The following is a 15,784-nucleotide window of genomic DNA, read 5'->3' on the forward strand; positions in this document are numbered from 1 at the left end:
CAAACTTGCAGGCACAAGTCATTGGTGGACTGTAAAATAAGTTTAATCGGTTGCAACCAGAATCCTTTCTTAAATGAAACAGAAGAGAAAATGCTAAACTGCACTAAGAGAAAATGCTAGATTGGGGTGAATGTTCTTTGAAATTTTTGTTTCAGTGAATCATGTACGTATTTGAACGCACTAGACTGTATGACATAAAACACTTCTTACAGGGATGAAATTAAAAACACTAGAGAGACAGTGACAACATGTACGCTGGTGACAGACTATCTGGCAGCTCGGAGGAAACTGGTTCGTGCGCCGCGGAAACCGAGCATGGCGGCCGGGAGCGCACTCGGAGCAGCCGTACAGTCCGAGTCACCGCTTTATGCCGCCGTGCCTGCCTCGTCCTCACACGCGTGTGCGAGTGCACACACACGCCTCATCTCTCAAGCTACAGTAAGCCAGAAATAACTGTCTATTAAAGTGCAGGGCACAGCCTGGATTATCTAGAATCCTGAGGATCTAGAGAGCTCTGATGTTTTCCTCTTTAGACACCCACATTTCTAAACCCAAACATTGTGCGTCCGGTTAGCACGCCTTCTCTGCGGAGGGCCGGCAGCATGCACTTTCAGCTTTGGTCTCAGTCACAGCTGCTCGCGTGTGCCAGCAGGTGTGCAGTGGCCAGAGACAACAGGTAAACACTTGGGGGGCCGGTGCCACAGTGGGTTGACCCCTTCTGTAAGGGGCCACGAAGCATGTGGTTCCCTGCTTTTAAGCAAACTACACTGCACAGAACTAAGACGACTCTAAGCCAGAATCACGTGGTTTGCTGCGCTGTTCGCCTCGGTGCATCTGACTAGACACTAAGTGGCTCTAGACGCTGGTTCTCGCCCGACTGACGGGGGGGGAACAAGCCACTTGTAGGACTGTGTCAACATACAGGTCTCTAGGCCTGTTTCCATAGGTCTACGGCAGGATCCAGCTGACTATTTTTAAAAGTCTGATACACAACACACCAAGGACAGGGTATCTTGCCCCAGGCTGCTTTAGGTTTGGAGAGTCCAGCATTCAATTTCCCTCTTTACACAAGCGCCAACTACTGGTTATCACTTCCCGCCGCGCTCGGGGAGCCTGGTCTTTGAAGACCCTCTCCTTCCATCCGTTCTCCCTCCTCCCAGGACAGCTTGGACACTGAGCCGCCACGGCCTAGAATGCAGCGGAAACAAGGGAGTGAAGGCTGGAAGCACTTCGCAAATGAAACACGAGCCTTCGGTGAGGGCGCTTTCAAGGTATCTAACAGTTTTTCCTATTTCTTGATCTTCATCTGCCATCTAGATCGGTGCTACTCAAGTACACAAATCCCCCGGAGAGAAATGGTGGTGTTTCCACCAAACCCAGCTGGGGGCGCGCCATCAGACAGGACCCGAGCCGAAAGCACCATAGCTACTACTCAGGCTCATTTCCGAGCCCCAGAAACCGTACTGACCTCTTTTTCTTTTCGGAAGCAGCGGTCCTTTAACTAACTTGAGAGTTGGTGGAGAGCTCGAACCCTTGCTCGCTCCGGCGGGATTTCTTTTGGGGAAGGGACGGCACAAGCGCACCCTCTTGCTCTGCACAGCGGGCGGCGTGCTTGCCTTTCTCTTAGGCTGAACTCTCAGGTTGGATGCTGCACTTAACGGAACCAGAGATCCCCGCCTGGCTTTAAACATTTCTTCAGGATTTTTTTTGGTTTCCGTTTCTTTTCTTACTTCCACCTCGGAGTCCAGAAGTTCAGGATCTGGAGTCGTAACTAAAGAGAACCCGGCATCACAAGCTCCATCTGAGATGCAAGGGGACTGAGGATGCTCTGTCAAGAAATCTAACGCAGCAGACACGTCCAAAACGTACCCACTGGGATCTGAAAAATAAGACTTCAACTGAGTTAAAGACTGTAAAGGGCACTTTTCTGCTGGAGGAACCAAGTCAAAGCCATTGGACAGTTGGCCAAAGAATGCAGTCTCTTGAATTCCATCTTGGGAAGCAGCAGTCAACGGAGGGCCTTTGTCTGCCTTGCACAGTTCTTGGAAACTACGCTTTACTAATGTGTTTGGACAGACTCCTTCTTCAGTAAATGACTTCTTTGCTTCTAGCAGGGCACAATTAAGGGCAGGTATAATAGGTGTCACCTTCGATGAGATGTCATCTTCAACTTTCAATTCTCTCAGCCCTAAAACATATACACATACATTCAAGCCTCAAGTTTTTTTGTTTTTTTTCCCCAATTTTACAAAAGCATGCAGGAAGAAGATGCTTTAGTTTACAAGACTATGGGATGGTTAAACATGGTAGTGTTTCAGATGGGAACTTAACTGACAATTAACAGAAGACCTATGGGTACATTTAATAAATATATGTATCCATTTACATGAAATCACTCTCACACACGCACGCATGCTCGCGAATCAAAAATGAGTGATTCCAGTGCGACCACTGGGTTAGAGTGAGGAAGGCAGCTCCATTTCATCTGACCAGGAGCCCAGCATGAGCTCAGGGGCCATTGCAGATTTGCTTTAAAGTACTTTCAGTGCTCATATCCTGCTTTTAAAATCGGTCTTATTTTATCTTACCTATTTAACTTGCTTCAAATTCTTTTTAAAAAGTTACAATGCAAACTTACTGACCTACAAAAAATAAAATCCTTAAGTAACCCCAAAATTTCATGGTCACTATTGGCATTAAAATGAAATAAGCATTTTTTAAAAAATAAGTTAACTAAACTGACTAGGTCTTGTGTTCTACTCTCTTTCCTTGGCTCACTCTGACTGAAATGTTACTTTTTCAGCAAATCAATAACCTAAAGGAAAATAAATAGTAAGAGGGGGATAAAAGGGAAAAGGTCAGATCACTGGGGAAGTGGCTTATCAAGTCCTAGAAAAGGGAAGACATCAGTAACTCTTAGATTAAAAACCAAAAACAAAAACCAGAGATGGGCTGCCTTGGTGGCTTACTCGGTTAAGCATCTGCCTTCAGCTCAGGTCATGATCCCAGGGTTCTGGGCTTGAGTCCAGCATTGGCTCCCTGCTGAGCAAGGGTACCTGCTTCTCTCCCTCCCTCTGCCTGCCGCTCTGCCTACTGTGCTCTTTGTCTCTGTCAAGTAAATAAAATCTTTTTTTTAGACTTTATTTATTTGATAGAGAAATCACAAATAGGTAGAGAGGCAGGCAGAGAGAGAGGGGGAAGCAGGCTCCCTGATGAGCAGAGAGCCCAATGTGGGGCTCGATCCCAGGACCCTGAGATCATGACCTGAGCCGAAGGCTGAGGCTTAACCCACTGAGTCACCCAGGTGCCCCAAATAAATAACATCTTAAGGGAAAAAAACCCACAGGCAACAAAGGCCTCATGTTAACTGAACTGAGTCATGCCACTCTTTTTAAAGAAAAAGTAACTGCAAAATTAAGAAACACCAAGTTAGTCCTTGCAGAATACACTTGACCTTGAGCCTGTATTATGAAAAGGAAAAGAAGAGTAAATAACAATAAACAAGAAAATGTAGCTAGACATTAAAATAAAAATCCCTTTCTTTGAGTAGTTCATCATTTAAAAAGTAACAAGTGAAGGAAACAAAGTTCTTACATGGAACTGACAGTTCAAAGTCAAGTAGTATTTTTCTAGACAACTTTGTTATTTCAAGAAGGTATTTTAAGAAGGAAACAAAGTAATTTGTAATAAACTTAACAAATGTATGAAAAGGAACTTTTAAAGTCAGCTAGGCAAAGTGTGCATTTAAAACCACCACAGGGGCCGCCTGGGTGACTCAGTCTTTGAGCATCTGCTTTCAGCTTGGGTCACGATGCTGAGGTCCTGGAATCAAGCCCTGCATCAGGCTCCCTGGTCAGTGGGGAGCCTGCTTCTCCCTCTCCCTCTGCAACTCCCCCCTGCTTGTGTTCCCTCTCTCGCTGTGTCTCTGTCAAATAAATCAATAAAAAATCTTCGAACCTCTGAATGCTCCCATGTATCTCAAGGACCACAGAGGAGGATGTGAGCAGAGCAGAGCAGCCATCCACTGTGCGCCGTCAGGAGCCCTGTGCTGCGCCACTGCTGGTGGCGTGGGGACCGGTGTTCCTCATTTGGCTGGAAGTATGTTTAAAAATAAGGTTGGGGGTGCCTGGGTGGTTCAGTGGGTTAAGCCTCTGCCTTCGGCTCGGGTCATGATCCCAGGATCCTGGGATCCAGCCGTGCATCGGGCTCTCTGCTCTGCAGGGAGCCTGCTTCCTCCTCTCTCTCTGCCTGCCTCTGCCTACCTGTGATCTCGGTCTAATAAATAAATAAAATCTTCAAAAATAAATAAATAAGTAAATAAATAAAATAAAATAAAAATAAGGATGAAGTCCGAGCTCACAGGTGAGGGGGACAGTGCGGGATCGGGGCTGGAAGGCAGCTCAGGAGTCTGCTGTCTGACCGTGGGCAAAGCCAGGTCTCAGTCCGTCTGCTCTGCACAGCCCTTATGTGCAGACCTGTTGTCAGAGGCACTGAGTCAGCCAGCCCTGCAATGACGGCAGACACGGCAGAGCACGGCAGAGCTTGAGAACGGCGCAGAGCTACTACTGCTACGTTCTTATACCTGGTAATGTTGGTCTTCGTCCAAACTGATGCCCAGGATGGTACAGTTCTCTGCTTTGAGTAACTGAACACAATTCCTAACAAATCAACTTTAAAAACATTTTTGTATTGGTTGTAGCTTTATAAATGCTATATAGAACTTTGGGTTTAAAGATATACAATGTGGGGCACCTGAGTGGCTCAGTGGGTTGAGCCTCTGCCTTCACCTCAGGTCATGATCTCAGGGTCCAGGGATCGAGCCCCACATTGGGCTCTCTGCTCAGTGGGGAGCCTGCTTCCCCCATCGCCAACCCCCTGCCTCTCTGCCTACTTGTGATCTCTCTGTCAAATAAATAAAATCTTAAAAAAAAAAAAAAGATATACAGTGCGATTATAAAATATGAAGCAAATATCCTCATAGGACAAATAGAAGCGACTCATTTACTTTCACTTATTTGTTCAGCAAACATATATATTTTTTTTAAGCTTATTTACTTTTTTTTAGTACTCTATACCCAACACGGGGCTTGAACTCACAACCCTGAGATCAAGAGTCCTGTGCACGTCCGACTGAGTCAAAAGGGCCCTGACATTTGCTATTTTTCAGCTGCCTGGCGCCAGTAGGTGATAGGGATACAGTAAACTACAAGAAAGGCAAGCATTAAATAATTATACAAAGATATACTGAAATGATTCTACTGATAAGCCTGGAGGTCGCACTGAGGGAAGAGCGGTGGCTGGAAGCAGGAGCGCAATATTAAGGGGACCTGACAGAGTAACAGGCTCAAGGGGTGCTTCTCTGATTTTAGTCCTTATGTCCCCCTGCTGCAGAGCCCTTTCAGACTTGGGTTTCCTGACTGCCCTCTGAAATTTCAATACCGCAGTTACACCTATTTATACACTGTAGGAGTAACGTTTTTTTGGTCCCATGAGCCAATCTGTGGTCCCATAGGGCTCAACTTCAGCTGACGAAGGGGAGGTAGAGGAGGCGTCTGGACAGAGGGAGCTGTGCCTGTGCAGGTCCCATCTGCTAGGTCGATGGTGATGACCGAATCCCACAGCTTCTGCTGCTAACTCGCAGGGAGAGCCACTCAGGGCGTGCTGAATTTGAGGATCACCCGCGACATCTAAGTGAACATGTCAACAGGCACCTGAGTTTGGGCATGTAAAGCTCAGAGGAAAGGCTGGGTGTGCAGAGGAGAGAAAGAGGGATCACCCAGGGAGGTTCAAGGAGAGTGGCTTCAGAGCAGAAAACAGCAGGGTCAAGTGGTGCTCAAGAGTCACGATGAAGACTGAAAAACATCCCCCAGACTGCGAGTGTCCTTACCTGCTGGAAGGGACGGATGGGATAAATGTAACCCACACAGACCCATCTGCTCGTCTCTAAAATCTACACAGAATGAACATCATAAGAAAGTTAGGCTGTTGACCTTATAAAACAAAAATGAACATACTGAAAAAGGTTTTCAAAAAAGTTGTCCTTACTTGTTTCTGGTATTAAGGCTGACGAGGTAAATAAGATGAAAAGCCCCGAATCTTCTAAGCATTTGATGATTGCCTTAAACATTGGGGGGAAAAAAAAGGTGAAAAAGGTTCAGTCCCTCTCTCCTTCTCCCTCTACCACACTCTGCAAAACAATTCTTGAAATGTTAGTGTTTGTAAGAATCAGGAGAAATTTTGTCCCCAGTAACAGAAACTGCAAATTCATTACTGCTCAAATAATCTTGGCCCTGTGAGACCTACATATAAGAACTGGAACATCAAGGCTGGTTTTAGCACAGTGTTCAACTATGTAACAAATCAATTAGAAACGACACCTCAGTTTTTTCATTAAGATGCTTGACATTTCCTCCCGCTGTCCAAATAGTCAATCTGTACCTTCAGCCACTACAAATTCAAGGTGACTCAGACCTGAGATTAGCGATTTAAGCTCATGTTTACACAAAAAATATCACAGAATCCTGGAACTCAAGACTGGAAGACGCCAGCCAATAAAATAATTCTTTCTATTGCATCGTAAGAGAAGGAAATAACATAATTAGGTCCTGTGGCAACACGAGATGCAGATAAAAATAAATTCTTCTTGTTTCCCTCTACGACAGTCTTCAGGGGTTCAAGGAAAAAAAAAATCCTGAAATTTTCATGTTTCCAGTAACTCTGGGAATTTTCCCCCAGATAGTGGGGAAGTTACCTAAAATCTGCCATTGTAAATCATAAAGATAACAGCTTTTCCATTCATCACCATCTCAAAAGTATGTCCATAACAAAGAGAAAATCCAATATTCATATAGTAATTTTTCAGTTAAAAAAGAAACCTAAACAAAATACACCATTTTGTTTTTTTAGAATACAGTGAGAAAACATTCTTTTTCAAAATTTGATAGGTCATAAAGCCTACAAATATGGGGAATCAACACATTACTCAATAACAAAGTATGAAAAAAAAGACTTCTGATGATTACATCCACAAGAATAATCACTTCATAGGCTTCTGTAATAGTCCCTGGACACCTGACATTTTCTGTTTTGTTTCCTCCAGTCTTACACATTCTTTGATGGTAGGGACTGTATTTGTATCTGTGCTTCTGATGCACAGAAGGGGCTAAAGAAAGAATTACTGAATAAATACACCAGTAGTTATATATACACAGAGCTTTGGTATCTAGTAAATTGTAGGTATAATTCTGGCTTCCATTTTCTACTGCTGTAAAAAGTGATAAGGGAGTTAGCTCTACATTGTTCTGCATTTTAGTTTTGGGATACAGACGAAATGTGCAAATAAAACAGAAGTATGTATCTTATTCATCTCTCAGAATATGTACTGTAAGGGCTAAACTTCCTATTTTAACCTCTGTGGGGAGAAATCATACATTTATGTATCTACTGGACTCTTCCATTTACACTCAGAAAAATACAGCCATACATGTCCTTAACACCCTGTTAAAAAGAGGCCTTAGGCCCTGGTCTGCACCATTCTTGAAGGTCAGTGTTCCAGGTACAAGCCCACATACACTTTATTTAAAGGGCATCTATTGCTTACCCTCTATACACAGATACTTAAGATATGATAACTGCCCTTAAGAAACTCAATGTCTAGGTGGGGGGCCAGATATGTAAGAATTATTCATACAGTGATGAGGCAAGAAAAAAAAGCACGGGAGCTAGAGACTATAGTGCTAAGTGAAATCAGTCAGAGAAAGACAAACACTTAATGATTTCACCCAATGTGTGGAATTTAAGAAACAAAACAAGTAAGCAAAGGGGAAAGAGACAGAAACAAAACAAGAAACGGGACTCTTAACGCTAGAGAACACACTGCTGGGTGTGGTGGGGGGAGGGGAAATCGCTGCCGGGGATGAGGGAGCGCACCTGTTGTGACGAGCACCGGGTGTTGTATGGAAGGGCTGAGTCACTATACTGTACCCCTGAAACTAATATTACACTGTATGTTAACCAACTGAAATTAAAATAAAAACTTAAATATATATATATATATATATATATATATATATATATATATATATATATATAAAAAGAAGAAGAAGAAGAAGAAGAAGAAGCACAGAGACTGAGGAGGAAGGACGTGATGGGACTGAGCTGTGATGTGTGCATCAGGTCGCTGCTACTCTGGATATCATCCGCACTGAGAAAGTCACTTCATGAATGTTCTGAAAACATCCCGGGACTCTCTTCCGTTTAATTTCCAAACAGAAAACGGACTGTGCTACTGCAGAACAACACAGCCTCCGTCCCCCGGCAGACGCTCGGCGGCCACCCGCTCAGCATCGGCCGCGCCCAGCCGGTTCCTCTGCGCTGAGGGGCAGCACCACAGATCCGCAGGACCGACCCCGGACCCCGTGTTGGCAGGTGGGCTCGGATGCCCTGCGCAGGTCAGGGCACCCCACTCCCTGTCAACTACTGGACGAGGGACATGCAGATGACACACACCGGCCTAATGAAACTGAAGTGAAGGTAGGAGGGGCTCCCGTGCATCTCCGGACGCACAGAGGAAGCACGTTGCCCCGGGCAGCGGCCGCAGGACAAACTAGCGTAAGAGCAGGGGGAGGTGAAACCCAGAGGCCTGAGCAAACCGTGCTTGAACTGGCCTTACCACCTAGAACTGAAAAGAAGCCTCTTCAGTCCTGTTACTGTTTAAGCCAGCTTGAGTCACCCTCACAAGTAACTCCAAGTGGCCCAAGACCCTTTATCTTCACAGCCTGTCCATGGGTCTTATTGTCACTTCTGATTTCTTGCTGTCTACTCCGGGGACAGTCCAGCCTGCCACTAACGGGTACACATGTTTAGATCGCCATCCCACACTCACACCATCTTCCCTGGGATGCTGAGGTCTCACCCATAAAAGGTCAGCATCTACTCATTCCCCACACTGAGGAGCCCTGGTTCACAAAAGGGACAGAAGTCTCTGGATTGTTACATATGTCTCACTTCACTAGCATGTTACTTTCTACAATATGGAAATGGTGGGAACACCAGCGTTTGATTTCTCTTTTTTCCTTACATACCTATAGATCAACACAGGTCACTTTTAAAGAAGCGACTCACAAATGGTCCTTTGATTAATTCAGAAACGCTAGGGATCTACTCAATTCTTCTGTCATAAAACAACAACAACAATAACAACAAAGGATTTGGAGAAAACTGTCCTCTAATTCTTAAAATCAGGAGTACAAACTGACCAGTGAGACATGAAAGTAAACTGAGACACAAAGGGGGATGGAAATATTGGACAATAACTGTTAAGAATATGTCACATACTGAATGATGAAAATCCTTTCAGCTAACTAAAAGAAGTCACTCCAGGCCTAGTCAACGAATAATGAGATAGCAATTTCTTCATTCAAGGAAAAAATAATAATTCCATTTTAAATCGGTGATTCTTACCAATTCCTTATTTTTGATGTACTCTGTTAGTTTATCGACTTTTCCCCCGCATTTGTTCGCCAGCTCCACCTCATACGTCCTGAAGCACAAATCTCGGCAACAGACTATGGAGCGAATCAGAAAAATGGAACATTTCTTACTTTAAAATGCTCTTGTGCTTTTTTTTTTTTTTTTTTTTTTTTTAAAGATTTTATTTATTTATTTGAGAGAGAGAGACAGTGAGAGAGAGCATGAGCGAGGAGAAGGTCAGAGAGCGAAGCAGACTCCCCATGGAGCTGGGAGCCCGATGCGGGACTCGATCCCGGGACTCCAGGATCACGCCCTGAGCCGAAGGCAGTCGTCCAACCAACTGAGCCACCCAGGCGTCCCTGCTCTTGTGCTTTTTTAATAACCAAGTTTTTCATTTTATATGTTAAAGATGAAAGAACTAGAAATACTCCTTAAAAAACATTTAACATTCAATGGTCTTTGTTACAAAACTCCTCAATAAGAAGTTACTGTGTCAAGTATGTGAAACAGTGCTTTCAGTAACATGGACTCTACTTGTATAACAAGACAGTTATATACTATATAAATAAGATAAACATCAATGTTCCATGAATTAATCTAAATGACCAGGAAATTTCCTTTGCATGTTTTCTGCTTTTTTTCTTCAGTTAGAAGTACATAAATAAATAAACACCATCACCACAAAACTTCTGTTCTCCTTCAAAGGCTTTGTTATGAGTTTCCAACTGTTTTAAGCATTTCTCTGCTGAACTCCCTCAGGGTCCCATAGTAAAGCTAGTCTCTGCCACCTTAGATGAAACTACCTTTTGGTTTCTAGTTAGCCTCCAAGGAACTAAATCACGGCAACCCTACAACTCTGACGAAAGGCCCTTCTGCAAATCACTTAGACCTTAAAATCACTTAAAACCACAACGGAGTGTGTATGCATGTATACGTGACCTAGGAAAAAAACTGAACAAAGCCCAGGGTGTGCAGTGTATCATTACATCTGAACAGACCTTTTTGCTCCAGGTAATTCTGTTTTCTAAAGGCAGCTTCTGGTAGTTTTTTCTTCAAAGATGACACTTTCATTACATACTTAAAATCTAGTTCGCGTGGTCTAAAACAAAACAATACCATGCAATTTAATGAACATTTAAACCACAGCTTCACAATTTTTTATTTTCTAATATAAATGCAAACAAAAATATCATAACAAGAAAAGTCCTTAAATTGATAAAATCTGAATCAAATGTGAATATTTGTAAGTATTATATATTTTCAAATATATGACCCCACAGACCATAGTCTTCAAATATGTTTGCATTTTTTGAATGTGTATATTTTTGAGATTAACAAAATATCTAGATGAATCAGAAATTATGCATACTAGAATGAGAATCTTCAAATAACTACGCTATGTAAGAGTTAACAACTTTTGACGATAGTGAACTGCTTATCGTGCCGTCCCACTGAATGAACCACATCCAGGCTTTTGTACCACTTCCCCTGACTTTTCTTTGAAAACTCACTTTCAAATACTTGTAGATTTGTAAATGCCCTCCCTTGCTCCCTAACTATGTCTCTGTGTCTTTAAAAAAGGACATTTGCTTATGTGACCACAGAACAATTAACAAAATCAAGAAATTAATAATGATAGGGTTCCATTAATTAACTTATAGACCTAATTCAAATTTTGCCACCTATCTCACTAAGGGGCTTTATAACAAAAGAAAACGAATTTTCTTCTGTTTTACCATCCAGTCCAGGATTACACACTGCATGTAGTTAGGTCTTTTTAATCACCTTCAATCTGGACAGTCTCTTGATCTTTATCTTTAATGACCTTAGTATTTCTGAAGAATAGACCATGTATTTTGCAGAATGTCCCTCAATCTGGGTATGTCTGATGTTTCCTGCTGATTAGATTGGCAGGAATACCACCCAAGTGACACTGTGTCATTCTCAATGCATAGTTAGGAAACACAGGACATTTATTCCACTGCTGGCTATGTTAACCATTTAGTTAATGGTTCTAGCCACTTCTCCCTATACTCATTAGCTGTACTCCGCAGTGACAATGAACTTTCCCAGCTCTCCCATTTATTTATTTACAGAATTTGGTTCTTTCTTTGTTTTGCTTTGTTTTGAGGGAGAACGTGTGCTGGTGCAGGGGGTGGAGAGTGGGAGTCACGGTCAGAGGGAGAGGGAGAGAATCTTAAGCAGGCTCCATGCCCAGCACAGAGTCGAATGCAGGGCTCGATCTTACAGCTCTGGCATCACGACCTGAGCCAAAATCAAGAATCGGTCAGCCAACTGAGCCACCCTGGGACCCCTATTCACAGAATTCTTACTTTACTCTCTGGATTGTAATAATCTTCAGTCCTCCCTCTTAAAACAGGTCAGTCAACAGAAAGAAAATAAATTCTGATAGCACAACTGTTTTCAGCTTGTATTTCAACAAAACAGGTATATCGTTCAATAGTTTGGGGTGCAAACTAAGAATAGACTAAATAAAAACATTTCATAAGATGCCCTTCACAGAGCCCCAGAAGCCCTAAGTCAGTAAAATGCAAATATATGTAATAGCTACCCTACTTAATAGTGGTCTAGGAAAATCGCTCCTGCAACTTTTTTTTTTTTAAAGAGTTTATTTGACAGACGGAGATCACAAGTAGGCAGAGAGGCAGGTGGGGTGGGGGGGAAGCAGGCTCCCCGCTGAGCAGAGAGCCGGATGCAGGGCTTGATCCCAGGATCCTGGGATCATGACCTGAACCCTAACCCACTGAGCCTCCCAGGCGCCCCCTCCTGCAACTCTTTTTTTTTTTTTTCCAATTTATTTATTTTCAGAAAAACATTATTCATTATTTTTTCACCACACCCAGTGCTCCATGCAAGCCGTGCCCTCTATAATACCCACCACCTGGTACCCCAACCTCCCACCCCCCTGCCACTTCAAACCCCTCAGATTGTTTTTCAGAGTCCATAGTCTCTCATGGTTCACCTCCCCTTCCCATTTACCCAAATTCCCTACTCCTCTCTAACGCCCCTTGTCCTCCCTGCTATTTGTTATGCTCCACAAATAAGTGAAACCATATGATAACTGACTCTCTCTGCTTGACTTATTTCACTCAGCATAATCTCTTCCAGTCCTGTCCATGTTGCTACAAAAGTTGGGTATTCGTCCTTTCTGATGGAGGCATAATCCTCCATAGTGTATATGGACCACATCTTCCTTATCCATTCATCCGTTGAAGGGCATCTTGATTCTTTCCATAGTTTGGCGACCGTGGCCATTGCTGCTATAAACATTGGGGTACAGACGGCCCCTCTTTTCACGACATCTGTGTCATTGGGGTAAATACCCAGGAGTGCAACTGCAGGGTCATAGGGAAGCTCTATTTTTAATTTCGTGAGGAATCTCCACACTGTTCTCCAAAGAGGCTGCACCAACTTGCATTCCCACCAACAGTGTAAGAGGGTTCCCCTTTCTCCACATCCTCTCCAACACATGTTGTTTCCTGTTTTGTTAATTTTGGCCATTCTAACTGGTGTAAGGTGATATCTCAATGTGGTTTAATAAGAAGCCAGTAATAGGGCCTATCCGCTGCATCTGCTATCTAGGCAAATCCAGTCTGTGTCTTGGGGAAGTCAAACATCTAGCAACAATTCAGTTCTGTCTGTGAGGTCATATTCTCATGAGTGGATTAAGACACTAAAACTTCCAAAGTGACTTGTCAAAGATTAATAGATTATAAAACTATTTCAAAGCCAAGGTCAGAATTTGGACCTGAATATAAGTTTCCTGTGCTCTATACATCAACCCCAAAGTACTCTAATTAAAAATCAAGTACAGGGGCGCCTGGGTGGCTCAGTGGTTTAAGCCTCTGCCTTCAGCTCGGATCATGATCTCAGGGTCCTGGGATCAAGCCCCACATCGGGCTCTCTGCTCGGCGGGGAGCCTGCTTCCCCCTCTCTCTCTGCCTGCCTTCTGCCTACTTGTGATCTCTATCAAATAAATAAATTAATTAATTAATTAAAAATCTTAAAAAAAAAAAAAAATCAAGTACAATCGCTTTGTTTCACACCAGTACGGACAAGACTTCAAAATGAGAATTTAAACAAAAACAAAAACAAACAACAAACAGTAAAGGACATGGACTCAGGACTCAATACTTACAGTTGTGTTGGAACAGCTGTACCGTCAGAGGACCAAAGAGTTATATCACACAGTAGACAGCCTTGAACAATTAATTTGCCTTGCCATGAAGAGGACAGAGCTTTAAGAAATGAGGAAGAAAGAAACTGATTATTTATGAGCAAAACATTTACTTAAAAAACATAAAAGAACCAATTAAACAATGTCTTACCATTTTCACTGAGTTCAAATCTAGGGAAAAAGGAAAGGCATGTTTATAAGAGCAAACAGAACAGATCCAGTAAAACAAAGTATGTGCATAATTACTTACATGCTTTTATGGGCTGATGCTGCCATCCTTTTAGGCTCCCTGTACTGGAAAGCTACAATAATATAAGGACAGACCTGCCTGGGTCGCTCAGTAACAGAGCTGCCTGAAACTTCATAGAGGTAATACTGAAAGAAAAGAAATACGGATTATCAGAGTAGCACTGTGGAACGCTGTCGGCACCAAGTTTCTCTCTCAACTCCACCCAGTCCTGACATTTAATACATTAGATTCAGAAATGTAACTCGGGAATAATTTATTCCCAGGTGACTATACCTGACTCAGTTCAAATGCGCGAAAATGACTCGTCTTGTGAGAAACCTTGTTAGTATTTGCAGCCACGTGGCAATCATAGCCAGAAGATGGGCTAGTATAGTTAGTGGTATAATTCTCAGACACAAACTTGACTCTTCCCTAGAATAAAAATATTAAGACTAATCAGATGGCTTCAAAAGGCAATAATCTTACTCTAGGATTCATTTAAAAGTAGCCTAATAAGTAAGGATGTGGATGTGTTTCAAACAAATTGTATTAACAACTATGGTTCTTAGAGAATTGTCTTAAGGCCAACAATAGTTTCAATTACGTGTTAGTCTCTTAAAACTGCATTTAAAAATTTGGTATGCATGGGCATCTTTCTGAGGTAAATGATCACAGCTTTTATCACATCATGAATCATCCCAATTTAAGAGAACCATTTCAGTAAAAGAAAAATTATAGAGCCCACCAACTGAACAGATTAGCTTAGTCAATGACTGTAACATAAAAGGTGACAAATGAAATCTAAAATTTCACAAGATGAGTTCTCAAACTGAAGTATTAAGATACCAATTATAGTTTTTAGATAAAGGTATTTCTATCATGCCAGGACCCAGTAAATCAGCAAGGAGCAAATATACAGTAAAGTGTTTAGCCGGACCGATAACTGAACAGTCGATAGTTCTTCCGATTACAGATTTCTCTTCATCAAGAGTTACGTGTCTTTTGGCGTGAAGGAGGGAAAGGCAGTCAAGATTTCCAGACAATGAAATAACACACAATGATTTTAAAAGCTGTTGTGAGTACTATAATGACATGGAAAATACACAAAATATATACCAAAATGAGGTAAAATTATAGGGAACTTTTATTTTTATCTTTATAGGAAGAATCTAATTTGGGGGTGGAGGGGTGTTCAGGTCGTGCCTCTTCATTCATAGGACCACCAGGGGCAATAATAAGAAGCCAAAGAATACAAACGGTAGTTCTCAGTGAGCAATCACAACCTGTACCTTCACCCTCTCTGACACTTTATGTGGCCGGTATGTCGGGCATGGCTGGCTTTTGAGCAGTAAAGTAAGGAGAACGGAGAGCATATAGGTAAAAACTGACCAGCAGTAGCCACCAGACAGGGGGTTACAGGGCCAAGGATCCCAGCACGAAGCACAACTGACAGAGGCACGACACGGAACGAGGATTATGGGAGCCGCAGCCCATCTACTCCACTAGCTCCCCTGCGGGAGGACAGAGGGAGCAGGAGCAGGGATCCCCTGCCAGTGTGATACCGCCGTCCCTCCAGTTCTCGGGGACAAACTTTAGAATATGAACAGTTCACATACAAAAAAACACATCAGTAGTATTGGTTTATAATCAGAGAACTCAGGACAGTAAGAAAACTAAAAATGAAGCAAAAAACAAAACAAGACCAAAGAGTATGTTCTCACAAAGCCCAGCACTCTCTAGGGTCAGAGTTTTCCTAGGAACTACTTGAGTAAAAACTATTAAATTTTGTGATTCACTCATACTAAACTATTTGAGAGTATTTAAGAATTTCTGAGATCAGCAGTTATAGACACCACATAAAACTGGGAACAGGTCTGGATGCTGTA

The 15,784-nt window shown here is 42.7% G+C and overlaps 1 protein-coding gene across 1 annotated transcript in view; it reads right to left on the bottom strand.

The window, feature by feature from the left end:
• Nucleotides 1-15,784, bottom strand: part of TASOR2 (transcription activation suppressor family member 2) — an 80,121-nt gene that overhangs the window by 27,650 nt on the left and 36,687 nt on the right. The window contains exons 7-15 of the mRNA XM_044228900.1: nucleotides 14,193-14,330; nucleotides 13,920-14,044; nucleotides 13,821-13,840; nucleotides 13,631-13,730; nucleotides 10,470-10,570; nucleotides 9,463-9,566; nucleotides 6,046-6,118; nucleotides 5,888-5,950; nucleotides 1,469-2,188 (exon numbers count right to left, since the gene is read on the bottom strand). Of these exons, the coding sequence (XP_044084835.1) occupies nucleotides 1,469-2,188; nucleotides 5,888-5,950; nucleotides 6,046-6,118; nucleotides 9,463-9,566; nucleotides 10,470-10,570; nucleotides 13,631-13,730; nucleotides 13,821-13,840; nucleotides 13,920-13,945 (1,207 nt within the window). The 5' untranslated portion in view covers nucleotides 13,946-14,044; nucleotides 14,193-14,330. The remainder of the gene's footprint in view (nucleotides 1-1,468; nucleotides 2,189-5,887; nucleotides 5,951-6,045; nucleotides 6,119-9,462; nucleotides 9,567-10,469; nucleotides 10,571-13,630; nucleotides 13,731-13,820; nucleotides 13,841-13,919; nucleotides 14,045-14,192; nucleotides 14,331-15,784) is intronic.

This window comes from Neovison vison, chromosome 12 (assembly GCF_020171115.1).
Source record: "Neovison vison isolate M4711 chromosome 12, ASM_NN_V1, whole genome shotgun sequence".
In the NCBI taxonomy this organism is placed as follows: Eukaryota; Metazoa; Chordata; class Mammalia; order Carnivora; family Mustelidae; genus Neogale; species Neogale vison.